The 27,031-nt window shown below is 50.0% G+C and overlaps 1 protein-coding gene across 1 annotated transcript; it reads left to right on the top strand.

Annotated features, from left to right (window-relative positions):
- Window positions 1-1,183: 1,183 nt before the first annotated feature.
- On the top strand, window positions 1,184-25,653 carry LOC140429831 (netrin receptor DCC-like). The gene is made up of 5 exons (XM_072517312.1): window positions 1,184-1,293; window positions 11,043-11,375; window positions 19,746-20,090; window positions 22,872-22,982; window positions 25,343-25,653. The coding sequence occupies exons 1-5, from the start codon at window positions 1,224-1,226 to the stop codon at window positions 25,345-25,347; spliced, it is 864 nt and encodes a 287-aa protein (XP_072373413.1). The 5' UTR covers window positions 1,184-1,223; the 3' UTR covers window positions 25,348-25,653.
- The last annotated feature ends 1,378 nt before the right edge of the window (window positions 25,654-27,031 follow it).

The following is a 27,031-nucleotide window of genomic DNA, read 5'->3' on the forward strand; positions in this document are numbered from 1 at the left end:
TGAAAGTTGGTCGCGGCCAGCATTTTTAAAAGCGAGTTGCGGCCGTTGGCCACTTCTTCTAGCGATCGGGAATGCCACGAGCGATGACCCCGCAACCCGCCCGACCCCCGCCCATGACCCACCCATGGGTCGCGACCCTGATTTGAAACTGACTGATCTAGGGAATGTGAGAGTATTCCATTACGCTCCTGACTTGAATATTGTAGATGTTGGCTATGCTTTGTGGGACCAGGGGTTAAACGACTGATCACAGAGTTCACCGGCCTCTGTCCTGTTTACCTTTGGTCAATGTGACAATGTGGCTAGTCCAGTTCAGCTTCTGGTCAGTGTTGAATGCACGGACATACGCTTTGGGGTAGGGGTGGGGGCAAGGTGATGTAAGGAGGTGTGCTGCTGCAAAAGGGGGTTAAGGAGCGTGGTTGGACAATTAAAGGGAGAGGCAGGTTACTCCTGGATAAAGGGCAGTCCCTGGGAGAACTTCATATTCATGTCGGATCCATCAAATCATTCATTCCCCAACACTGACATCATTCACCATGATAAGAACAAATAAAAAAAGCTTGAAGGAATATTCAGGAGAAAAAAAACGAAAGATCAAAGGGGCAAAAGTAAAACAAAGATGAAAAGACTATGTCGAGGTAGCAGCTCACTCAGGTCAGCAGATAGCAGCTGCTACATGTTCTACTACTATATCTCTGGACTATGGAGGAGAGGATATCAAACAGGATTCCCATTCCTTACTCAGGCAAGTGTGCTTATATGGAGTTACGACAAAGTGTCCATGACCAGAAATGTTAACTCTGATAACATTCTCCTGATAGATTCAAGCAGACTTGCTGAGTTTTTCCAACTTCCTCTGTTCTTACTTGTATAGAGGTTGGCTAAGGACAGCATTGAGTTTGTTGCTGTCTTTGGTGTAATAGTGTGCCGGCAGTAGTCTAACCTCAGTGAGATGTGTGAGTATTTAGAATTGGATACAAACAAATCCATCAATATTTAAGTCATTGAAAACAAGAAATCGGATAAAAATAAGGAACTGCAAATGAGCAAAATGAGATATGACCCTTTCACCATTTGACTAAATAAACCAGAGGGCTACGTAACAGTGGAATGTGCAATGTAGATTACCTCAGGCTAGTCCAGTTTAATTCCACAGACAACAGGAAGACTCTGAACATACGTTAGTTACTTTCAACACTGAGATTCAGAAACTGTAGCAAGCTATGATCCCTGTCAAGCAGCTGAGAGTCACCAAAGGCTTTGTTCTCCTTCTGGTACTGGTACAATTACCAGGTAAGAAATGTTAAAACTGTTGAAAAAACTTTATAGACGATAAAGGGTGAAAGTTTTGTATCTAACACGACGAGCGCGATTCTCCGACCCCCCACCGGGTCGGAGAATCGCCGGGGGCCGGTGTGAATCCCGCCCCTGCCGTGTCGCGAATTCTCCGCCACCGGAGATTCGGCGGGGGCGGAAATCGCGCCGGTCGGCGGGAATCTCCCGGCGATTCTCCGGTCCGCGTTGGGCCGAAGTCCCGCCGCTGTCAACCCGCGCCAGCCGGCGTGGATTGAACCACATTTGGGACAAGGCGGCGCGGGCGGGCTCCTGGGGGTGATCTGGCCCGCGATCGGGGCCCACCGAACCGCGGGCGGGCCTGAGCCGTGGGGGCACTCTTTTCCTTCCGCCTTCGCCACGGTCTCCACCATGGCGGAGGCGGAAGAGACCCCCTCCACTGCGCATGCGCGAGGATGCCGTGAGCGGCCGCTGATGCTCCCGCGCATGCGCCGCCCCGCAAAGTCAGTTTCGCGCCAGCTGGCGGGGCGGAAATCAGTCCGGCTCGGGCCTAGCCCCTCAAGGTAAGGGCTCGGCCGCTCAAGGGGCGGGATTCTCTGATATCGGCGCGATGTCCGCCGACCGACGCCAAAAACGGCGCAAATCAATCCGGCATCGCGCCGCCCCAAAGGTGCGGAAGTCTCCGCATCTTGAGGGGCAGAGCCCTTACATTGAGGGTCTAGACCCGAGGCGGACTGATTTCCGCCCCGCCAGCTGGCGTGAAACTGACTTTGTGGGGCGGCGCATGCGCGGGAGCGTCAGCGGCCGCTCACGGCATCCCCGCACATGCGCAATGGAGGGGGTCTCTTCCGCCTCTGCCATGGTGGAGACCATGGCGAAGGCGGAAGGAAAAGAGTGCCCCCACGGCACAGGCCACCGTGGGGGCAGCCCCCGGTGCTAGATCACCCTGCGCCCCCCCCCCCCCAAGAGCCCACCCGCGCTGCCTTGTCCCGCCGTCCCAAAGGTGGTTCAATCCACGCCGGCTGGTGTGGGTTGACAGCGTCGGGACTTCGGCCCATTGCGGATCGGAGAATCGGCAGGGGATTCCCGCCGACCGGCGCGGCACGATTCCCGCCCCCGCCAAATCTCCGGTGGCGGAGAATACGCGACACGGCAGGGGCGGGATTCACGCCGACCCCCGGCGATTCTCCGACCCGGTGGGGGGTCGGAGAATCGCGCCCAAGATGCGGAGACATCCGCACCTTTGGGGCGGCGTGATGCCGGACTGATTCGCACCGTTTTTGGCGCCGATCGGCGGACATCGCGCCGCTATTGGAGAATCCCGCCCAACGTAATGACACTTATGGCCCCAGTAATCTTTTACACTGGTAAAAAATTAATTCTCGAGATATGGACGCGCTGACAAGACCAGCATTTATTGCCCATACATTAGTTGCTCTGCAGTCTGAGTGGTGAAGTGCTGTTAGTTTGGGAATTCTGGGATTTTGACCCAGTGACAATGAAGAAACTACCATATATGCCCAGGTTGGGATGTTTTATGTGTCTTTGGGACAACTTGGAGGTTATGGTATTCCTATGCACATGCTACCCTTCCTCTTTCGGTGGTGGAATTTGTGGATTTTGGAGGTGCTGTTGAAGAAGTCTTGACGTATTGCTGCAGTGAATCTGTAAGCGGGTGCACTGTGGCCATATTTGTGCTGGTGTGTCAGTGAATGTTTAAGTGGTGATCATGTAGACTGCTTTCCTCTGGGTAGTGTTGAGCTTCTTGAGTGTTGTTGGAACTGCACCCACCCAGGCAAGTGTGGAGTACAGCTTCATACTCCTGATTTCTGCCTTGTAGGTGGTGGAGAGAGAGGTTTGGGGAGTCAGGAGGTGAGACACTCGCTGTTGAATATGCAGCCTTTTCTCTTCCATGTTCCTTGGTGGAAATGTCAACAGTTCCAGCCTCAGATGTGTATTTATATGACAAATTTGTAGAAGAAAAAATTCTCAGAATGTTCAAATTGAACAGGAATAAATACATGGGTAGCTAGAGGATGGAAAATATATCATCAAAAACGCCAATCTGGAGAAGGAGTTATATAAATACTTAAGTGACTGAGAAGTGGGATAGTTAATAGCTTGAAGATAAGGACAGAGTTGCATATGCGCCTGTAGGCGATTGGTACTAAGATAGTAAGAGGTTTTACAACACCAGGTTAAAGTCTAACAGGTTTGTTTCGATGTCACTAGCTTTCGGAGCGCTGCTCCTTCCTCAGGTGAAGGAAGGAGCAGCGCTCCGAAAGCTAGTGACATCGAAACAAACCTGTTGGACTTTAACCTGGTGTTGTAAGACTTCTTACTGTGCTCACCCCTGTCCAACGCCGGCATCTCCACATCATGGGTACTAAGATAGACAGCGCCATCTGACAGAAATGAAACAGAGCCCCGGGTTGAGCCCGTTTAGCCGGGTGTTTTCCGGCACTGGTAGCTCCAAGAATGACCCTGCTATTAAATGGGACACAGCTTCATTTCTGTGCCTTTATTTCTGGTATACCCACCCAGGCTGCACTTAGTCCCATTTTCGGCACTAACAAGCTCTCCTTGCCAGTGCAGGAAGAGATTGGCTTCAGGGGTGCCAGGGTACTACCTGTCATGATATGCAGACATGCAGATAATGATATACAGACAGGCAGCTAATGAATACAGAGAACAGGACATGACCAATGAGCAGGCAGGATACTCAGGGGTGGTATCTCACTATAAATGGCATGAGGCACTCACACTCTGCCTCTTTCCACTGATAAACATCTACAGAGTGTGTCAGGGTGTATGTACAGTATCACACCTCCAGCACATGGCTAAGAGCTAGTCTGGTTCAGTCAGACAGAGTAACCACACTTAGGTTAGCAGAGAGTCGAACTCACAAAGAACTGTGCTAACTGTTCCAATGGTTCAATAAATCAGTTTGAACTAACGTCAAGGTCTGGACTATCTTTTGGTTAAAGCTGCATCCAGTTGCAGCCTGTGTTATATCAGAGTACATAACACATCACTACCTGCCCAGAGACCGACCCCCAAGTGCCAGTATTCCTGGTCCATGTTGGTGGAGACAAGTGCTAAACGGCGCTCGCTCAGGGTCTCTGAGGCATGGGTGTTAGAACCCCAGCTTGGGTAACTCCAGCACGAATATATGCAAGTGAGCCTGACTGCACAATTGAATATGCAAACCTGGATCTCACCCATTGTGGGCGGGATACAGATTGTGACGCCTCGCAAAATACCATTAGATCTCGCGAGGCGTCACAAGGATATCACAGGATGAGGGAGAGCCAGGAGAGCCTGAAATGGGAACCAGGGGCGGGATTCTCCGACCCCCTGCCGGCGTGAATCCCGCCCCCGCCGGTTGCCGAATTTTCCGGCACCAGATATTCGGCGGAGGAGGTAATCGCACTGCGCCGGTCGGCAAGCCACCCCCCCCGGCGATTCTCTGGTCCGTGATGGGCCGGAGTCCCGCTGATGGAATGCCTGTCCCGCCAGCGAGGATCAAACCACCTCTCTTCCCGGTGGGACAAGGCGGCGCGGGCGGGCTCCAGGGTCCGGGGGGGGGGGGGGAATCTGGCCCCGGGGGGGTGTCCCCACGGTGGCCTGGCCCCCCGATCGGGGCCCACCGATCCGCGGGTAGGCCTGTGCCGTGGGGGCACTCTTTTCCCTCCGCCTCGGCCACAGTCTTCACCATGGCCGATGCGGAAGAGACACCCCCCCCCCTGCGCATTCGCGGGGCTAACATCAGCAGCCGCTTATGCTCCCGCGCATGCGCAGACTTCCGCCGCCCGGCAAAGTCCTTTCGGCCCCGACTGGCGTGGCGCCAAAGGACTTTCCCGCCGGCTGGCGGCGCGCCAACCACTCCGGCGCGGGGCTAGCCCCTCAATGTGAGGCCTTTTCCCCTAAAGGTGCGGAGAAGTCCGCACCTTTGGGGCGGCCCGACGTCGGAGTGGTTCACGCCACTCCATCCCGCCGGGACCCCCCGCCCCGCCGGGTAGGGGAGAATCCTGCCCCAGGACATTTTATGGGATCCGAGAATGGAGCCTCTTTAAAAATATTTGCTATCGCCCGTCTGTCAAGCACCCATCGAATACCTTTATAAAATAATGTTCATGACAGATAATTCCATATTTTGACCAAAGCTTTAGCTGACCCTTCCTTGCGTTCAGCTCAAATCCCATTTTTTAACTTCTGTAAAGCAGCTGGGGAGTTTTTATCTATTATATAAATACAAATTGTTGTTTTTTGGAATTGTTAACCCCCACCCCCGTCCCCAACTCCCCCCATTCCTGGTAATGTTCTAGAAAGGGTAAAGTGTCATCTGTGTCTCATTGGGTTGCCTCTGAGTCCGGAAGGTGTGAATTCATGTTCCACTCCAGAGACTTCAGTACAATACTGAGGGAATGTTGGAGGAGCTGGGCAAAACTCTCCACCTCACGATGCACCAAACACGAACCGTGCTCAGGCAGAGAATCGGGCATCCGGCCAAAATCAACGTCTGTGCCCGGTGCCGAATCGGTCACCATGCTCTGGTCCCTTGCTGGTGGCAGCATGCAAAACCGGCATGTGTATGCATTTAAATGTGATTAGAGCATTTGACCCACTATGCTCTGGGCCTCCGCGATGCTCCGCACCTCTCAGGCAGAAGTCCCGTGGGCGCAATGTATGACAGGTATTTACATACGGGGCCTGGATGCCATGGCTGCTGAGGGAGAGAGAAGATTAGCAAAGTTTGAAAACTTTTTAAAATGTTACCGCAACTTCCGGTACCGCAACCATGAGTTGAACGGTAGCAGGAAAGGTGCCTCCCACCTGGAAACTTATTTTTGGACCTTTTGGACCCGAGGAATGGGCACCAAACCTGTAAAAAGCCAAGCCAACCGAACCCGCATCAACAACTCGTCCAATTAGCGATATTGGCGAACCACCAGAGAGGTCACAAGGGGAGCAAAAGCAGGAAACGAAAGGCCCCAACATCAGAGCCAGGGGACCCATGCGGCAACGCAAATCCAAACATGGTGGACCCAGCAGAGTCACCAACGCCATCCCAGTTGTCGACGGAGACGCTGATGGTTCACCTTGATAGAAAATGCAGTGCAGAAGGAGGCCATTCGGCCCATCGATAGAACTCCAGAAGTATATAGAGGCCGTAAAGGAGGACCTAATGTCAGCAATGAAGACAGCAATCGAGACCACACTGGCCCCCATACATGGAATAATGGACAGGGTGGCACGACATATGAAGGGCCAAGGAGCGACGATCCAGGAAGTGGAGAAAGCGGTCACCGAGCAAGATGAACAGTTCACCTTGTTCGAGGCCGAGATAACAAGATTGGCGGCAACCCAAAAGACACTGAAGGCCAAGATAGATGACCAAGAGTACAGGTCTTGGTGCCAAATCCACCAAATACTTACACAGAAGATAGGAGCGGGAGAAGGCCTTTTGGCCCTTCGAGCCTGCTCAGCCATTTGTCACGATCATGGCTGATCATCCACGTACGTACTTCAAGGTGACCTCGGAGCCTCTTGACTAAGGTGCCCCACCAAGGTGATAGTCTCTCCGATCGTGGAGGGCGCAGGTGAATACAGTGCCGGGAATTTGGTGTTGTCCCCGGACTGGTCCTCCAGGATGTGCTGGGGTTGTGACTAGGGGGCGACATGCCACAGATGGGCCGGCATGGTCTGTTGATGATCCTGCAAGACAGAAGACAAAACACATGGTGAGATCTTGGGAAGGAATGGTCTGGGAGACAGGGGTGATATAGGGACATCATTTTGCATTAGGGGCTCAACTGGTTGTCGCATGCTGACCTCCGCCTCGGAGATAGTCCTCTCCTGCCGCTCCCCGGATAATTCCATTGCCTTATGCTTGGTGAGGGGGTAAGAGCCCTGAGCTCCAGCTCGCCCTCTCCAGTCTTATCCCAATTCATTATGTTATGAGCTGTCTTTTCCTAGGGGACACATAAAGACATGGAGACGCATGGAGGCGAGTTAAATGAGGAGAGAGAGACAGAGAGGTTTAGCAAGGGAATCCCGAACTTTGCAGCTGAAACTAGTCTCAGCAATCATTCTTCCTTCATCTCATAATCAGAGACACTTGGCAGGATTCTCCGTCGTCTGATGTCAGAATCGGGAAACACAATTGGGCGGAGAGTCGGCTTTGAAGGCAAAATCGTGGCAGGTGCCAGTTTCACACTAAATCGCAATTCTCCGATGCCTCGATAGTGGCGTCAATGCATTCCAGAACGCACGTACAGTAAACGCCTTTGGTAAATCATTAGTAGGACCGACCCGGTATTCTCCGGGGGCTCCACAATTCTCCGCCTCCACCAGGCGAATTCCCAACGTCGAGGTTCACTTGTGCTTTTAAAAATCGTGAAACTGGTGCCATGGCTGACGAGGGAGAGAGGGGGTAGGACACGGAGAGGCGTGACCCTGGTGGGGGGGTGGGGTGAAGGGGATCAGACTGTGGGGCCGCAGTAACCCCTGAAGGGACTGGGGCAGTGTCCAGGCACGGATCACCATTGCTGCGGCCTGCAAGCCCACATCCAACGTCCGCCAATTCTCCCCCCACACGCCCCTCCGCAGCCAGCCCAGACCAGCCTGTTTTGTTACCTGTCTGGTAGGTAACATGTGCTACTCAAATCTTGGTTAGTGATGAGGTATTCAGAATCCCAATGAAGAAGACTTCCAGTAGTAACAAAGGGTTTATTGAGTAACTACAACAATATTTACATGAGTTCTTTACTTTAACTTTGATACTAATGACAAGGTTAACAAGATCTAACTATGGTAACTATACGTAACTCCACTGACTATCTAAACTAGTCTGCTGTTGCTTTGACCACTGTGCACCCAAGAGAGAGAGAGCCCCATTGTGGCTGCCTTTTATACCCCTGTTGATCCGGCCCTCTAGTGATCATGTGGTGCTACTGATGACACATTAACCCCTTGTGTACATGCACACATAAAGATCACTACACAGTCCACCCCTCACGCCCTTCTGACAGAGCACCGAGGCAGGTTATAACATTGTGAACAGGTGTTTAATGTGAAAACATATACACAGATTTGTACGCTAGCCCCTATCGCTAAACTGTGCCCTGCACCCATGCCAACTTAACTAGTGTCTAATTTTTCAGCCTTACAGGCCCTAACACTATGTCCAGGTGGATCCCCAGATTGCACATCAGGAGTGCAGGCAGCCTGCTGTAATTCTTGCCCTGCGATCTGGGCCCCCTTTGGCGGCCATCTTTGGGGCGACCGGGCCTGGATGGATCCGGCTTCTGCAGTGTCCCAGATGGTGCAGTGCCAGCGTGATCTGACCGCTGCCCACCAGATGCTGCAGGGACAGGTTGGGGGTGGGGGGGGGGGGGGGGGGGGAGGAGCCCAAGGTGCTGCGGTGTTCCCGCACCTCCCCTGTGGGAGCCACCAGCACAGGCCTCCCCGGGGTGCCCGATTGCCCCCAGGCTACTCCGTGGACGGGGGTGCGAGCGGAGCTAGCCTCTGAGGCATCCCTGCCACCTGGCACTGCTAGTCCTGGTGTCTCGCTGCCACTCGGCAGGACTGCCACCTCCTTCTGGGTCTGTGCCACATTAGCCAGAGACTGTGCCATCTTGTTCTGGGACTGGGCTCCCTCCCTCTATGTCTGCACCGCATCAGCCTGTGTCTGGGCAATGCTACCGACATTCCCCGCTGTGACTGGGCCACGTTAGAAGCCAAAGTCCAGCTGGCTCTGGCACATGTCTACCTATGAGAGGGCAGCCCCGTCGTGGCCCTCGGCCATCGCCTGCACAGAATGCCCCAGGCCTTGGACATGCTGATCCACAGCCGAGACCGTCGTCCCAAGCATCCACCATGGACGCCACCTGTGTGACGTTGGCCTGGGTGGCACACATGGTTGGCACCATCTCCTGCTCCTGCAAGCAGTTGGACTCCTCAAAATTGCACCCACAGGTGCTGGATGTTTGCCGACAATCCCTCATGTAGGCCCTGGCTCTGCGACTGCATCTCCACAATCAATGGGACTGTCCTTTCCAGAAACCCGTCTGGACAGCAGCTAGTCCCTGCCGTCCTCCGACTTTCCACCCCTTCGGGTGTTCCTACCTCCACCTAATGTACCGGAGCATCTGTGTGGTGAGCACTAGAGGCCCAGGAGCTTCTTCACTAAAGTGCCCAACTGAGGTGAGTGTCTCTGGGATGGTGGAGGGTGTTGGAGACAGCTGTGACGGGAAATTGGTGTCAACATCGGTCTCGAGCTCTGGGGTGTCCTGGGTTTCCGGCATATGGGTCTCCGGTGTCATTGTCGCTGATCGGCTCACGGGGTTCAGGCTGTGGTTGGGCAGGGGCACCAGAAGTACCCGCCCCCATCATCAGCAGGTCCTGCAAGACACAAGACAAGACGATGATTAGACCGCAAGCCGGGTGGTAGTGGAGGTGGTGTGTGGGTGAGGGTGGTGGGGGGGTAAGGTGGTGCGAGGGTGGTGGGGGGGTGAGGTGGTGTGCTGGTGGTGTGGGGGTGAGAGTGGTGTGAGGGTAGTGTGGGGATGAGGGTGGTATTGTGGCTGGTTGACACACGTGTGGTGAGGAACCGCAATTCAGCAGGGTCTCACTTCGTTGCCTGAGGCCAAATTCCACCCGGCGAATGCCCTTTCCTTGGACCCACTGACCATGTCCAGATCCCGCTGCCCTGCTGTGGTGAGGCACCATAGTTCCAGTGGTTCCCATACATTATTTTCCCGCTCCTGTGGTTATGCACAGCCTTCTCCTGGGAGGGAAACAGAAAATGCATAATGTTAGACAGTCCGACGTGTGCAGCCCAGGGAGTGGGTAGCTAGTGGCTTCAATGGCCAGGGTACCCGGCCATGGGAGCCAGTATGGGTGCCCGCATGTGGTGCTGGGTAGGGGTTCGACCACCCTCCGGGTGGAGGGGTTAGGGTTACGGGTGTATGGGACACGGGTTACTGCCAGGGGCACAGTGTTGCCGACTCACCCTGGCCACCCTGAGGATGTTGTGCAGTTTTTTACGGTACTGCATGCCGGCCTGAATGGCATTGCTGGTGGCGCTGACCGCCTCTGCCACCTGTACCCAGTGGACGAACAGTGGCAGGTGGCAGCCTCCTTCCCGGGCCGGGGTACAGGGTCAACCACCTCTCCATCAACCAACTCTCCTCCAAGGCATCCAGGAGGGTCTTATGCTCAGTATCGGTGAATCTTGGGGCCGCTCTCCTTGCTGCCAAGTTGTTGGCTGGGAAGGTGTGTGTGGGGAGTGAATGCAGCTGTAACTTGTCAGCCTCCTGAGTGTCAATTGCGAATCCAGCGAATCCGGCACCGTTTCTCATTGGAATCGATTGTGTTCCACATGGCGCTGGTGCTAGCCCCTCAACAGTAGCAGAATCGGTCCAGGTGCGGTGCCAGGTTTGCTGTCATGGAACTCCACGAATCCTGCGCTGGCATCTTAGTCTCAGGTACGGAGAATTCACCGCCTAACTGTAGGAATTTAAAATTTTACTAGGATAATCTTTTAAGTTAATTAAGTGTTACATCTAAATTTTATTACAAAGTGTACTGGACAATGTAGTAGATTTAGTACATCGCGCACAATAAGAAAATGGAATAACTATAACTGAACCGTTTCCTTATTCAGAAAATACGAATTATGTCTTTTTCTTGATGGCAGTGTTGAAATTATACAAATGTATGATCTTGTTTGTTCTCTCTTTCAGAAAGTACAGTTTCTGTCTGTCCACTGAGGGTGGAATACCCCAGGGCTATGCTAAACTGCAGTGTAGGAGATAGACTAACACTGAACTGTGCAGTCCTGTTCTGTGGTCCTGTGGTGCCCGATGTTCACTGGTGTAAGTTCCATTCAAATGGATGTCAGAATGTATCAAATCATCATCAACTTGGACCTAATAGTTCTATTAGCACAGGACAACTTTTAATCATGGTTTACACAATCCCTGCTGTTAACCTGACTGACAGTGGCACATATCAATGTCAAGCGCGAAAAGGCTATGTGAGAGCAAATGGACACTCTATTGTTGTGAATGTATCAGGTAAGAATGCTTTCTAAACAGATATATCCTTTTTTTCTGTGACCTTTGTGCTATTCAGAGTGAGGGAGGTTAGCACTGGACATGAAACCTATCGCATTTTGCGCAGCTAAATCCTTTCAGGTTAGGTGTAGCACTAATCCCTCTACATTATCCAGTTAAGCACTCTCACACCAGGTAACGGCAAGTCATTCATTCCATGATGTACATCTGACCAGCAGATTTACACAAGACCACAAGGTCAGTGCAAAGCCAGAGGGTTAATGCGATGAGTGGCTCAATGCGTGACCAATAGATTACTCCAACACATAAATGAGACCCTTATATTCAACTCATATTTCAATTTAGGACTCCAGCCACCTCACCAGGGTCTTTGCCAGGATCTTTGCATCTACATTGAGTCGCAAGATGGGCCTGTAGGACTCGCAGTCAGTCGGGAGCTTGTCCTTTTTGGGCATCAGTGATATTGAGGCTTGTGCCAGTGCAGTGTCTGCGAATATCCCGCAGGTGCGGGGCCATTGCTGCCGCGAAGTCCGTCGGGAATCCATCTGGCACCGGCACCTTGGCTGCCTGCACAGAGTTGATACTCACCATGACTTTTCCCAATTAGAATGGTGCTTCCAGACCCATCTCTTTTCTTCCCCCACGACCGGCATGTCCAGTCCGTCGAGGAACTGCTTTGGCCCTGAGTCCCCCTCAAGGGGCTCGGAGGTATACAGCTCCCGGTAGAAAGTTGCGAGGGTTGCGCTGACCCTTTCTGGCATTGAGAATAACCTACAGCTATCATCCCTAACCAAGGCTATCTGCCTCGGGGCTGTCTGCTTTCTCAGCTGGTGAGCCAGCAGAAGGCTGGCTATGTTTCCATGTTCGTATAAGGTACCCTGTGTCCGGCGGAGCTGGTGCACTGCTTTCCCCTTGTAGAGCAGGTCAAAGTCCATCTGTAGCTTTTTTCTCCCCGCCAATACTTCCACAGTCAGCATCGAGGAATATCACCGATCAACCTCCAGTATGAAGTTGACCAACTGTTGCCTGGCTGCCTTCTCCTTCCTATCTTTGCGCACCTTGTACACAATAATTTTTCCTCTTATCACACCTTCTGTGCCTCCCAGAAGATGGAGGGTGAGACCTCCCAATTCTGGTTGTTGGTTATATACCCACCTATGCCCTGCGCTATCCATTTGCAAAATGTCTTATCGGTCAGGAGGGCCGTGTCCAGCCTCCATGGGGCGCGTGGAGCCCGGAGCGTCTCCAACCTCACATCAACATAATGCGGAGCATGGTGGTGTGAATCACCATGGGTCCACTGCTACCAACTGTTCCACAAAAACATTCAATTCTTTTGCCATGTTTAATTTTTCTCCTGACTTGGAGGTTTGATCAGTCTGTGTGTGGGTCTGTATGCAGTTAAAGTCCATCCCCCATGATGGGTGCGTATGTCGGTGATATCCACCATGGTTTTCTTCATAGATTCCGCGTCATCCCAGTTGGAAGCATACACATTTACAAGGATCACTGGTACCCCTTCCACTAACCATGATGTACCATCACCCTTCATCCATAACCATCCTCGTCGGTGTAAATGCTGTCCTCTTTTTGAGCAGTATGGTCCCCCCCTAGCCCTTGTCCTGTCTGTCCCACCCAGCCCTTTTTTACCCTCAGTCAATCCTTCTCACTCAGGTGGGTGTCCTGGAGGAAGACTATGTCGGCTCTCAGACTTTTCAGATGAGCAAAGACTCTGGATCTTTTCAGAGCCGTTAAGTCCCCTGATGTTCCAGGTGACTATTCTGATGGGGGGATCAACTATACTTACCCTGTGCATGGGCCCTGCACTTCGGGGTTTCCCTTTGTTTGTGGGCCATCCAATAAGGCCGTGGTCACTGTACTCACCATGAGGCTGGGCCCCTGCGCTCTGGGGTTTCCCTTTGTCCAGGGGCTAACCAAGTTGACCACCATCATTGTGTACGTCACGTGAATGCGCCCCTGCACGCCAGGGATTCCCCTTGTTTCCACTTGTACTTCCCTGTGCAAGATCACCCCTCCCCCTGAATATATCCACACCTTCCCCCGATTGTCTTCCCTGCTCTCCCCTTCCTCACCCTCTCTGGGTCCTGCTGTTCTCACCCCCTTCTTTCTGAGACCTATCGTCAGATCGAAGATGAGGCACATCAGTCCTGCACAAATAGTATCTCCTGTTTCTTTTAACCCATGAGACCAGGATTCTGGTTCACTGCTGGTGTCCTGGCCTCCCGAGCCCGTGCTTGTGCACTAATTTGTCTGCATCTGCCGGTGAAGTGAAGTAGTACTCCCTACATTGGAATGTCACCTAACGTTTGGCGTGGTACAGCATCCTGAACCGTACATTGTTCTTTTAAAGGGCCGCCTTGGCTGTGTTAAGCATGGCCAGGTCTGCCCCAATGTTCTGATACACACAGATCGAGTGTCCTTCCCATTTATAGGACCGTGTGTACCTTGCCCAGTTCAGGATCTTTTCCCTTGGTATTGGTGCAATTTCGCGATGATGGCCCATTGCTGCTCCCCAGCCTTGGGCTTTGGCCGGAGTGACCTGTGGGCTCTGTCTACTTCTGGGGGCTTGGGGAACCTTTCCCCACTAACAGGTTTGCCCAGCAACTGTGCCACGTACTCAGTGGGGTTCCTAACCTTGGTACCTTCCGGTAGGCCCACAATGTTAAGGTTTAGGCAGCGCGACCGATTCTCTTGGTCCTCCACCCCTTAGATTCCCTTGTGTCACCACCAACCTCCGTCTCCAGTGTGGCAATCCAGTCGCTCTGGTCAGTCCTGGCCTTCTTCAGCTCTCTGATCGTCGCCTCCTGTGTCTCCAGACGTCACTCTGTCTTTTCCAGCGCTGCTTGAAGGGGGACCAGCGCCTCCACTACCACCACTTTCACCGCCGGCAATTATTTCGAGTTTGATGGCGTTGTTGAGCCCTTGGAGCTCCTGTGTTAGGAGGTGCCTCCACACATTTATCGCTGGGGGGTGGAAGGGGGGGGGGGTAACCCAGAAAATGTTCTAGTGGCCCAGAAAATGTTCTAGTGGCCCATCCCATTCATATGTGATCAGATCCTCGTCACCCCACGTGTTTGCCATCGCCTAAATCTTCCTTTCCAGAATTTTACTGGATCTACCATCTTTTCAGCTTCTCAGGTTGTTACCTGAAATTGCTCCTTTATTGTGGTGGTGTTGAAGGAGGGTTTTGGCAGTATATTGTTGGATTTAAAGTGACTAATTTCAAGTTTCCCAGGAGGCGAGATGCCTTTTGTGCGTCCGCTCAGCACATCCCCTTCACCGAATGTCCCTATATGCACCACTTAGCCATGGGCCCAGACTGGGACACAATCCGCCTAGCTAACTATAATGGGCTTGAGGTAAAGTTTCAAACTAAGATCGAGCCTCCCAACTGAAATGATCTGTCATTCCTATACATAGTCCGTTGACTTCTCTGGGACACCCCCCCCTGACGTGCGCCTACCCTCCCCACCAGTTAGGAAATACTGAGCGAGTTCTGAGGTGACGGCCCATCAGCACCTCAGCAGGTGTGACCCCTGTGGTGGTGTGGGGTTGTGTTGTAGGGTAACAGAAAATTAGCAGGCTGATGACGCAGCAGTCTGTCTGATTGTTTCTTCCTGGAGTTTTTAGAAGTCTGTACGGCGTCTTGGCCAACCTATTGAACGCAAGGTGGTATGGGGCCATCCGAGTGTGGCGAATGCCATTCACTCGAACAAAGTTTTGGAAGCCATCGCCATTAAAAGTTGTGCCGGATACAATGAATTCTGGCAGTCCATCTAGAGCGGACACTCGCCGTATTGTGTGCACCATAGCTGCCGAGATCGTGGTCCCCATCTCCTATATAGGCAGCTATCTGGAGTGGGCATCCACCAAAACTAAAAATATCTTGCCCAAGAAAGGACGCATGTGGTCAATGTGGACCCGAGTCTATGGGCGACCCGACCATTCCCAGTGGATTGGAGATGGCCAATGGGGGCAGCGATTATTGAGTCTGACAGGGCACACATTGCTATACCATTTTTTCAATGGCTTTATCAATTTCTGGCCACCATATACAGCTAGGTGCCAATATCATCATCTTAGTTTACCTGGGTGGGCACGATGTAGCTGCTGTAAGAGAGGTTCCTGGCTGGTGGTAGACGACTTGTGAGCCCCACAGGATGACACCATCTTCACAGGTCAGTTCATCTTGGCGGGTTAAATTGAGTCGCAAATACTTGGATTTCTCATGGTGACACCCAGTCTGTATCATTTGTTTCACTTTCGACAATATCAAGTACCATTGGATCCAGTTCTGAATGTGGCCAGCCGACACTGGCAAGGTGTTCAAGAAGTTCAACACCAATATCATCTTCTCGGGTAGAACAAAGAACAAAACAGCACAGGGTACTAGGGGTGGTGACACGCCTTTCGGTAGGGGGAGTCAGCTCAATGCATCTTCATTGGCAAACTGAGTGGCAGGTCTGTGCTGGAAGCATTATTGTAGGCTGCAAAGCAACAAGGCCCTTGCAGACGCTATTGGTGGTAGTGGTTTACCCTCTCCCAATAGACCCAATAGTGACTTATGGCTGGGGATTATAACAACTCGCCGTCTGTACACGTATTGTTGGAGTTTCTTCACACCATATATGATTGCTAATCCCTCTTTCTCGATTTGAGCATAGTTTTGCTCTGCTTTTGAAAGGATCCTTGAAGCAAAGGTGATGGGCCACTCAGAACCATCTTCAACTTGTGGGACAATACTGCCGCTATACCACAAGGAGATGCACATGTTTGCACTGTTGCTTCACAGCACCAGGGTTCCAGGTTCGATTCCCAACTTGGATCACTCCCGGTGTCTGCATGGGTTTCCTCCAGGTGCTCCGGTTTCCTCCCACAATTCCCAAAAGATGTGCTGTTAGGTAATTTGGATATTCTCAAATCTCCCTCAGCGTACCCGTATGGGTGCCGGAATGCAGCGACCAGGGGATTTTCACAGTGACTTTGTTGCAGTGTTAATGTAAGCCTACTTGTGGCAGTAATAAAGATTATTATTATAAGATGTGAGAACGATCAGTTTCCCAAGGTCAAAGTGAACTAAAGGGTTTGAGGATTGCAAAGCTTGATTCACCAAGCAAAAAGCTTTTTCTTGTGGCTCTCTCCATTGCCACCATTGATGTTTCTTCAGTAGCTCGTGTAATGTTGCTAATGTTGTGGCTACATTTATCATGCTGAGGAAGGATTTATACTTAGTCACATTCCTGGGTGCTGGGACCTCACGGATGGTCTTGACTTTCGCCTCGCGGGGATTTAGGCCTATTGAATCTACACAGAATCCTAAATACATAATTTCTGAGGCCTGGAATGTACATTTTGTGTTTCTGGTGGACATTGGCATCCTGGGATCTTTTTAGCACTTCCTCCAGGCTAGACATGTGCCCTTAAGGAGCTGTCCTGGTGACTAAGACATCGATGAGGTAGACCATCACCTTGGGACTCCCTTGAAGGAAGTTTTCCATCTTGCGCTGGAAAATAGCGCAGGCTGACGCTATGCCAAATGGCAGCTTTGTTCATTTACTGAAATAGACCCTTACATGTATCTATTGTGGTGAACCTCTGGGACTCTTCATCCAATTACAATTGTTGATATGCATGGCTGAGATCTAATTTAGAGTAGACAAAGCCTCCCACCAGCTTGGTGTAGAGGTCTTTGATCCTAGGGATTGAGTACCTATCCACCTGTGTCGCGTGATTGAAGGTTAATTTGTAGTCCCCACAGATTCATATGGATCAATCCGGCTTGAAAATGAGGACTATGGGGGCTGCCCACTCAAAGACAACTGAACTGGTGTAATTATGCCCAGTTTTCCTAATTGCTTAAGCCCAGCTTCAACCTTTAGCCTGGGTGCCCTTTAGCCCCAGACGGTCCATCAGCTGTATGGGTGGCTCCAGCACAATCAATGCCATCTTTTTGGCTGGGATAAGAGTGTGCAGGGAGTGGATTGTGTATGTGCGGCTGCAGCTTGTCAGCCTCCCGCGTGTCAATCATGGACCTGACGTATCCCGCACTATTTTTCAATGGACTCAAGTGTGTTCCACGCGGCACCAGTGCTAGCCCCTCAACAGTAGCAGAATCGGTCCATGCGCAGTGCCAGTTTTTCTGGCGTAGAAGTCCATGGATTCTCAGAAATGGAGAAATGGAGAATGCCGCCCATACCGTTCACACTTCGGACGATTTTAATGTGGACTGTCTTGTTTAACTGACTGCATTCAGGCGATACATTGCGTGCCCCTCCTCAAAGCTCATCTATTGTTTTTGCATTGGTGTGCTCTGCCTTGCACGCAATGTGCTCGTATATGGCCTCTACAATTACAATAGAAACATAAAATGGCAAATCTCTTGGGGATGGTCCCCCCACTGCTTTAGCAGTCCACCTCTGTCTTACGTTGACGGCCTTTTCTTTTCCCGATCCTTTGACTCTGGTCCAATCCCAAGGACTGTGTCTGGTTTTCTGCTGTTGATCCTGCCACACACCTCGTGGCCATATGAAATGAAATGAAATTTGCTTATTGTCACAAGTGGGCTTCAAATTAAGTTACTGTGAAAAGCCCCTAGTCGCCACATTCCTGCGCCTGTTTGGGGAGGCTGGTACGGGAATTGAACCGTGCTGCTGGCCTGCCTTGGTCTGCTTTAAAAGCCAGCTCTTTAGCCCTATGCTAAACCAGCCCCTGACAACATCTGACAAGTGTTTTGTTGCCTTCATATGGACTCCATTTTGGATTCTTGCACATCCTTGCTCTCTCCACTGTAGCATTGATGACTGGGCCCTCATGCGGAGGTCTCAAGCACTGGAATTCCCTCCCTAAATCTCCCTGCCTTTCCACCCTAAAATCTATATTTCTGATCAGTTTTAGGCCACCTGCCCTCTGATCTTTTTAAGTATCCATATGTCAGGTTTTGTGACAACCACTCCTGTGAAGTACTATGGGATGTTATTTTACTACATTGAAGGCACTGTATAAATGCAAGTCGTTGTTGTTATTGTTGTTCTAAATTGTTCCCTCGGTGGGGGATGGGGGCGGTGGGCTGGAGTGAAGGACTGACATCCATTGAAAACCTCCAGCAGAGGGCAGTAGGGAACAATCGGCCGTGCAGTGGGATCCCTGAACCTGAACTCATTCTCTCCATCTCAGACCCCAAATGCCTCAGATCAATTATAATGGTTGCAATATCTCTACCCCAGCTGAGACAGACTACCAGCAGACAATTCAAACCAAGTATCTTCTTGTCTATACAGTACAATGCTGTGCTGTAATTTACCTAAGTGCCCTTCAGGCAAAAATTCATCCCTCAATCAACATAATTAAAACAGATTATCTGACTGTCAACAAATTGGAAACTTACTGCGCACAAACTGCCTACTGAGTTCCCTACGTATTGACTGCACCTCAAAGGTGTTTCATTGACTGCAAAGCACCTTGGGCCATCCCAGGTTTGTTTTTTTATGTTTTTTTATAAATTTAGAGTATCCAATTATTTTTTTTCCATTTAAGGGGCAATTTAGTGTGGCCAATCCACCTACCCTGCACATCTTTGAGTTGTGGGGGTGAGACCCACGTAAACACGGGGAGAATGCGCAAACTCCACACGGACAGTGACCCAGAGCCGGGATTGAACCTGGGACCTCGGCTCCATGAGACAGCAGTACTAACCCTCATCCAGTGGTAACAAAAGGTTGATTGAGTAACTATAACTGCATGACTTCTTTACTTTAACATTGATACTAGTGATACGGTTAACAAGATCTAACTACAGTAACTATACGTAACTCCACTAACCATCTGAACTAATCTGATACTGCCCTGGTCACAGTGCACCCAAAAGAGAGCGAGAGAGACCCAATGTGGTTTCTTTTATACCCCTGTTGGTCCGGCCCTCTAGTGACCATGCGGTGCTACTGATTACACATTAACCCCTTATGTACATGCACATAGAGAGATCACTACAAGTGTTATCGGACTGGAGCCACACGTAAGCCAGAACGTCTCTGAAGTTAAGTTTACTCCTCTAAAGGATTTTACTGAAGCTGTTATGGTTTGGGGAACAATGCGCATTTGGGGAACAATGCGCATTTGGGGAACAATGCGCATTTGTGCACCTTTTTACAGTACTTAACTGACATAATTGAAAAAAAACCTGAATATCGATTCTCTAACTGCCATGGTGGGAATTGAATTTGAATTCATCGTCAAGGCTTAGGGATTACTAGTCTAGTAACATGACCACTTCACTACCTTATCTCTGGGCGGCCAAGTATTGAAATTAAACAAATATATATAATAGATAGTCCTGTTTGTTCTCTCTTTCAGAAAATACAAAGGCCGCCTGCTCCTTCTTTGTACAGTCCCCGAGGACCGTGTTAAACTACAGTGTGGGAGACAGTCTGACATTGAACTGTGCGGTTCAGTACTGTGCGAATGGAATTCAGTTGCCTGAGGCTCATTGGTGTAAGATGCATGGGGAAACCTGTCAGCCAGTGACTGGAAAGATTCATTATCCAAACATAACATATTCTCCTCAGGATATGGAAAAGAAAATGCTGGTAATTCACACCGTGTCTCATGTTGAAATGGGAACCGGTGGCATTTACCAGTGTCGGGCCACACAAGGAGCTGTAACCACAGTGGGTCAGCTTGTGAGTGTAAATGTGGGCGGTAAGCATTGATTTCCTTCATTTTACTTTGCTGAAGTCACTCACATCATGTTTGCACAGTTGACTTGCCAATGATTCCTCCAATATTGTGTGCTAAACTTGACATGTACTTGAGGGTTGATTTATCACATGGAGCTGCAAGAGCCATTTTCTACCAAACTCTGAACAAGGTACAAGGGATCTTATAAATTATCCATGATGAAGGTTATTTAAAAAATTGGAGCATGTTTGTTGAGTTGATCAAAACATGTCGGGCGGAATTCTCCGTTCCCTGACGCCGATCCCGTAATCGGCGATCGGGCGGAGAATCCCTTTTTTAAAAAATTTTTAGGGTACCCAATTATTTTTTTCCAATTAAGGGGCAATTTAGCGTGGCCAGTCAACCTACCCTGCACATCTTTGGGTTGTGGAGGTGAAACCCACGCAGATATGAGGAGAATGTGCAAACTCCACACAGACAGTGACCCAGGACCGGGATTCGAACCCGGGTCCTCAGCATGGCAGTCCCAGTGCTAACCACTGCACCACATGCCGTCCTGGAGAATCCCTTTTGACGCAGAAATAGGTGGGGGGGCGCCACACTCCTTTGGGTCGGCCTCAGCGCATCACCTGAAGGCCCTCTTCCGATGCTCCACCCCCAATGGGCCGAGTTCCCAATGGCGCTGTTCACTTCTTGCCTCAGCCGTGCGGGAACCCGACATGGCGACTGCGAACTGTGTCCAGCACCTCCACAGTCAGGCAGGTGCCATGCTGCTGCCCAGGGGGACTTTCGCGAGGGTTGGGGGGAAGGTGGGGGGGTGGCCAGTGGGGCACTATCCGGCAGGTTAGGTCCGCGCACGGCCGACGCGATGTTTTACTGCGCGACCGCTGCAGGTCATCGCCGTGCACATACGCAGCCACATACCTGGCCATTCTCTGGCCATTTATTTCATGGAGGCCGGGAGTTTTACGTGGTGCAGCTGCTAGCCCCTCACCGGTCGCAGCATCGGTGAGGTGGCACCACCGATTTTTTTTCCACGTAAAACGCCACAGATCCTCCGCACGTAGCCTCAGAAATGGAGAATCTGGCCCGTCATTTTGTATATTCTTTGTTGCTTTTCCATTTAACCTAATTTGTTCAGTTTTTGGTTGACTTATTTCCTAGATCTTTTTCACCTTGAAAAGCAGAGAACTTATGCTAAAATTATATAGAGCCTTTATTATTAGACTGCATTTGGAGAGTGGGGAACAGTTCTGGGGCTGGATTGTCCAGTTTCCCGACGGCGCACCATTCGCTGGCAGCGAGATTCTATACTCCCTCCGCTTGTCAATTGAGTTGATCGAAACATGTCGGGCACCCCCCCCCCCCCCTCCCCCCCAGTCTCCGGGAAACCCACAAATATGAGGTAGTCACTGAGAAGTCCATTAAAGAACTCAGGAATTTTGTTACCCAGTCAGAGGTTAGAATATAGACTTTCTACATCAAGGAGAAGTTGAGATGAGCTCAATACGTTTAAGATGATCTAGCCCCCAATTCGGCCCTCAGCCAGCAGGATTAAAATAGAAGAGGTCATTAATAACACCATAAAAAGCATTCGGCCCGTCGAGTCTGCTCCGCCATTCAATGGGATCATAGCTGATAGGATATAATCCTCAGCTCCATTTTTGCACCTTATCCCCATATTCCTTGATTCCCTTACTGATTAAAAATCAGTTGGTCTCAGCCTTGAACATACTTAATGGCCCAGCCTCTATAGACCTCTGCCGTAAAAGAATTCCACAGATTAACTATCCTCTGAGAAAATAATTCTTCCTCAACTCTATCTTAAATGGGCGACTCGTTACTCTGAGATTATGCCCCCTGGTCCTAGACTCTCCTACAAGAAGAAACATCCTCTCAGTGTCTACCACGGCAAGCCCCCTGAGAATCCTATGGGCGGGATTCTCCGGTCTGCCAGCCGTGTTTTCCTGGGTGGTGCGGTCTCGCCGGCAACAGAATTCTCCATTCCTGCCACCTGCCTATGGGATTTCCCATTCTGGCCACCCCAGGAAGCCCGGGGGGCCATGGGTGCACTGCCGGCACAATAGAGAATCCCGCTGGTGGAGAATCGAGCCCTATATGTCTCAATAAGGTCGTCTCTCATTCTTCTCAACTCCAATAGTACTGATGCAACCTACTTAAACTCTCCTCATAAGAAAATCTTTCCATGGTCAGGATCAACCTAGTGAACCTTCTCTGTACTGCCTCCAATGCCAGCACATCTTTCCTTTAATAAGGGGACCATGACTACTCACAGTAGCCCAGGTGTGGTCTAATTAGTGCCTTGTATAGTTTGAGAAGTATTTCCCTATTTTTATACTCATTCCCTTTGAAATAAAGACCAACATTCCATTTGCCTTCTCGATTAGCTGCTGAACCTGCATGCTGCATTTTGTGATTTATGCATGAAGACCCTCAAATCCCTCGGTGCTGCAGTTTTCCGCAGTCTTTCTCCATTTGAACAATATTCAGCTCCTTTATTCTTCCTACTAAAATGCATAACTTGATATTTTTCTGCGTTATATTCTATCTGCCAAGTTTTTGCCCTCTCACCTTACCTGTCTATATCCCTCTGTAGAGTCTTTGTGTCATCCTCACCACTTGCCTTCCCACCTATGTATTGTGTCATTTAGCATTGGTGACAACTCGCTGTGTGCAGACTATTTGCTATGTTTGCCTGCATAACAATGACTGCACTTCAATATGTTATAAATTCAAGTTGTTTCTTTCTTCCAGTTTTATTTAGTTGTGTATGTTTTTCAGCTACTCCACTTGCACATTCAGTGTGGCGATGGTACAGCATCTGCAGATGGATCATATTCGGTTTGCTAGCCATGATACCAATTTTGTTGTGCACCTTAGGGTGTGGCCAAGGTACTGCCCATCACATAAGCTTCCATTATTCAACAGTGAAATTAATCTGTAATAGAGTCATAGGGCCCTGAGCACTGTGCACACCAAAAGCCAGGGCCTACTGATCACCAGGAGTTGGTCCTTGGTCTTCACCCATCCTAGTCAGTGTGAGCTGCAGGCAATATTTGTGCCTCCATTGGTAGAATTCCCCCACAGGATAAATCAATTCTCTTCCTCCTTAACAACAGCCCATTGAGAGCAAGAGGGGTTTGGAGTGGGGAATGGATGGTAAACTTTGTTGTGATATCTCTAGTTTGTATTAGGCCTTCTCATTAACATATTCAAGGGGTCTAACTTCTGTTTTAGGGGTCTGCCTGTGATGCCAAATGAAAATGGCATCAAACTTAGCAATGGGCTCAATGCCTGTATTGTTTGGGCACAGGCCTTCCCACTGCTAAATTGGTACACTTTCCCCCAGTTTACTCCAGAGAAACATTAACCTGGCGGTGGGTGGGTCTTATCATGTAGTGATCCTGACATATTTACTTGCACACTCCCAGCAGGATCCCTTGTCCAATGTTCAGGCACTCAATACCGGAGCACAGGATCCAGCTTTGAGAATGGATGGTGCCCAATGGAAACCACCTCTTCGTACTTGCTGCTAACCATCTCATTCCCCATCCCCTAGACCCCCAACTTGTGACCCCTTCCCGCCATCACTTACATGTACTTGGACCCCCCCCTCCTTCCGAAGATCCTGCTGGATGTAGTACCAGCAAATGCCATCACGTCTCTGGTGGCGCTACTGAGTATGTAAGAGTTGCCAGTCTCTGTTTGGCCGACAGCTCTTAGTGGGCTGGACCTCTGCACCCCAAGATCCTTGATCCCAGAGAAGTCTTGCTGTTGTGCTAAGTGCCTGAGAGGTATAAGGTGCAGCGGGACCTCTTTAAATAAGGTAGCATGGTGACACAGTGGTTAGTTCTGCTGCCTCACAGCGTCAGGGTCCCGGGTTCAATTCGGGCCTTGTGTCACTGTCTGTGCGGAGTCTGCACATTCTCCCCTTGCCTGTGTGGGTTTCCTTCGGGTGCTTCGGTTTCCTCCCACAGTCCAAAGACATGCAGGTTAAATGGATTTGCCATGATATAAATTGCCCTTAGCGTCCAGGGATGTGCAGGTTAGATGAGGGTTACGGGGATAGGGCGGGGGAGTTGGTCCAGGTAGAATGCTCTTTCAGAGGGTCGGTGCAGGCTCGATGGGCTGAATAGCTTCCTTCTGCTCTGTAAGGATTAAATGATTCTATAAAATGGAGCTCTGGCCAACCCTTGAACAGGAAGGCAAGACCCCGGTCACCTCCACAGATTCCACCCCCAAGAGTGAGTCGGGACAGAAACATTTTGGCAAGAAGACCAAAGACAGATGTTAATGTGTGAAACCGGGGGAAAGGACTGTTTTTGTGAATACCACCAAGTAGAGTGCTGGTGAGGATGGATTCCCAGTTTGAAGAAATGAGGCATGTAGAGATTTAAAGACCAAGGAGACCCCAGAGGGTGCCTTGCTATGAGAGGTCCATTCCTTTATGCCCAGAAGATTGAGTGAAAGGATGCTGTTTAAAAGGACACTGGAAGATTCTCCCTGGTGGGACAGGGAGAATGGATCCTGTTAAAACCGGGAGGAGCTTGGGACTTTAATAATAATAATCGCTTATTGTCACAAGTAGGCTTCAATGAAGTTACTGTGAAAAGTCCCCAGTCGCCACATTCCGGCGCCTGTTCGGGAGGCTGGTATGGGAATTGAACCGTGCTGCTGGCATTGTTCTGCATTACAAGAATGTTGTTTAGCCCACTGTGCTAAACCAGCCTTATAAACTCTGCTGAGAGTGTGGTGTAATGTATAAATATGGCATGGGGATTTTGGTTATTTATTTTAATAAATTTAGAGTGTCCAATTCTTTTTTTCCAATTAAGGGGCAATTTAGTATGGCCAATTCACCTACCTTGCACATCTTTTTTTGGTTGTGGGGGTGAGACCCAAGCCAAAACGGGGAGAATGTGTAAGCTCCACATAGACAGTGACCCGGGGCCGAGATCGAACCCGGGTCCTCAGCGCCATGTGCCGCTAACCACTGTGCCGCTTCAGATTTTGGTTGTCTTAAGAGCTTAATGGAGAGTAACATTTCTGAGGTTTAGTGCACTGGTTGTCCACTGAGTAATGTTTAGTCATTTTGATTTTAGTTTGTTACAGCGGAAGTCTGAAAATGTGAAATCCTGCCATGTGATTCTTTGCGTTGTTCACTGGGAAACTCCATTCCTTTCAAAGTTATTGGTCTCTATGGAAATCGTAACAATAATGATATTAACTTTGTTACTCTGCTCTCTCTGCAGGATGATATTGACCCAACATCACCACTGATCCTTGCTCTTCTCCTCAATCCCATAGCCATTGGTCACTCTTGAAAGGAACAACACCTGGATAGTCAGTCCATTCAAGCCATATTCCACCAGCAAAACCACACTGAACCAGTGTTCAGCAGAGGGCCCAGGACTCAATATTGCCATGGTAGTCACGAAAGTTCACAATAATTTCAGGCCAACTAACAGGAATAAAACCAATGGCAATTTTCACAGAAGCACCTCAAACAAAAAGGTTTGCAGATTATGAGCTGAATGATACAATTCTTTGTTGATGGGTTTGATGGTGGGGGGAGGGGGGGGCTGTGCGGTGGGCGAGGGTGTGATGTGTGGGGGTACATAAGATCCAGCCGTGTGGTTTCCTCTTTTCTGTTTTCTGGGGTTACAGGGATAGGGTGGGGAAGTGGGCCTAGATAGGGTGCTCTTTCAGAGGGTCAATGCGGACATGATGGACCGAATGGCCTCCTTCTGCACTGTAAGAATTCTATGTTTCTGTTTCTGTTTCTGTAATGATTTCAGAAATAAATATTTTTTTTTTGTGAAATATTTTATTGAGGCATTTGTGATTTTATAACAGTAACAGTAAACCAGACACAAACAACTATAAACAGAGTGCAACAAACCTCTGCCTCCCTCACACACCCCACTCAGAAATAAATGTTACAAGAAATTGATCCCATTTCTTTCAGAAATGAATACCTTGTATTGAAGAAGCAAAACTGGATCATGAACAATCTCTAGTTAAACTGTCCAGAAATTAGAACGCACCATTGTTGTAGGATGGGATTTTATTTATGTTTAGCTGTTCTATCAGGTCCTCAAAGTCAACCAACTTCTCGAGATGTTGAGGTCAAGTGTTTTGCTGAGCGTATTGTTCATGCAATAATACTTAGGCATACAGTTAAACAATAGGTTTCGCATCATGTTTGTGGGGATTCAAATGTTCCAGCAGCCTTGATTTTTTTTCCTTTCAAATATTATTATTAAGGCATTTATGTTAATAGTAAATACAAACACAAGAGCAAGAATAAACAGGAACATCACAATAAATAACTAGCTAAACAACACCCCAACCCCCCCCTGCCATTCCTCTCCTGTCCTGCCTTCCCCATTTTAACCCTTTTATCCCCCACCTTCCCCCCGCCTGTGCTGACACCTCAATCCTCCTTGAAAAAGTCGTTGAACGGCTTCCACCTCCAGGCAAACCCATCGATCGACCCTCTTAAAACAAACTTGATTTTCTCCAACCTTAGAGACTCTGCCAGGTCGCTCACCCACACCCCCGGTTCCGGTGGCTCCGGGTCCCTCCACTCAATCAAAATCCTTCTCCGGGCTATCAGGGAGGCAAAGGCCAGGGACAGCGGCCTCTCTCGCCCCCTGGACTCATAGATCCTCTGGCACTCCGACTATCGCCACTTCTGGACTCGGGACGACTTTCACCCTCAACTCCTCGGACATTACATCCACGAACCCTTGTCAGAACCCCTTCAGTTTCGGACATGCTTAGAACATTTGAACATGGTTCACAGGCCTCCCCACGCACCACCCATACCTATCTTATACCCTCTCAAAAAACTTACACATCCTAACCCCTCCCCCACGACCCACTTCCTAACCATGGCGACCCAATGGCAGCTGCCCAATAATAATTCATTATATTTG

This window comes from Scyliorhinus torazame, chromosome 1, assembly GCF_047496885.1.
Source record: "Scyliorhinus torazame isolate Kashiwa2021f chromosome 1, sScyTor2.1, whole genome shotgun sequence".
Taxonomy (NCBI): Eukaryota; Metazoa; Chordata; class Chondrichthyes; order Carcharhiniformes; family Scyliorhinidae; genus Scyliorhinus; species Scyliorhinus torazame.

Coding starts and splice junctions, on each gene's coding strand:
- LOC140429831 (XM_072517312.1), top strand. CDS start 1,224: ATGATCCCTGTCAAGCAGCTGAGAGTCACCAAAGGCTTTGTTCTCCTT. Junction 11,376..19,745: donor TATTGTTGTGAATGTATCAG/GTAAGAATGCTT, acceptor TCTCTCTTTCAG/AAAATACAAAGGCCGCCTGC. Junction 20,091..22,871: donor TGTGAGTGTAAATGTGGGCG/GTAAGCATTGAT, acceptor TATGTTTTTCAG/CTACTCCACTTGCACATTCA.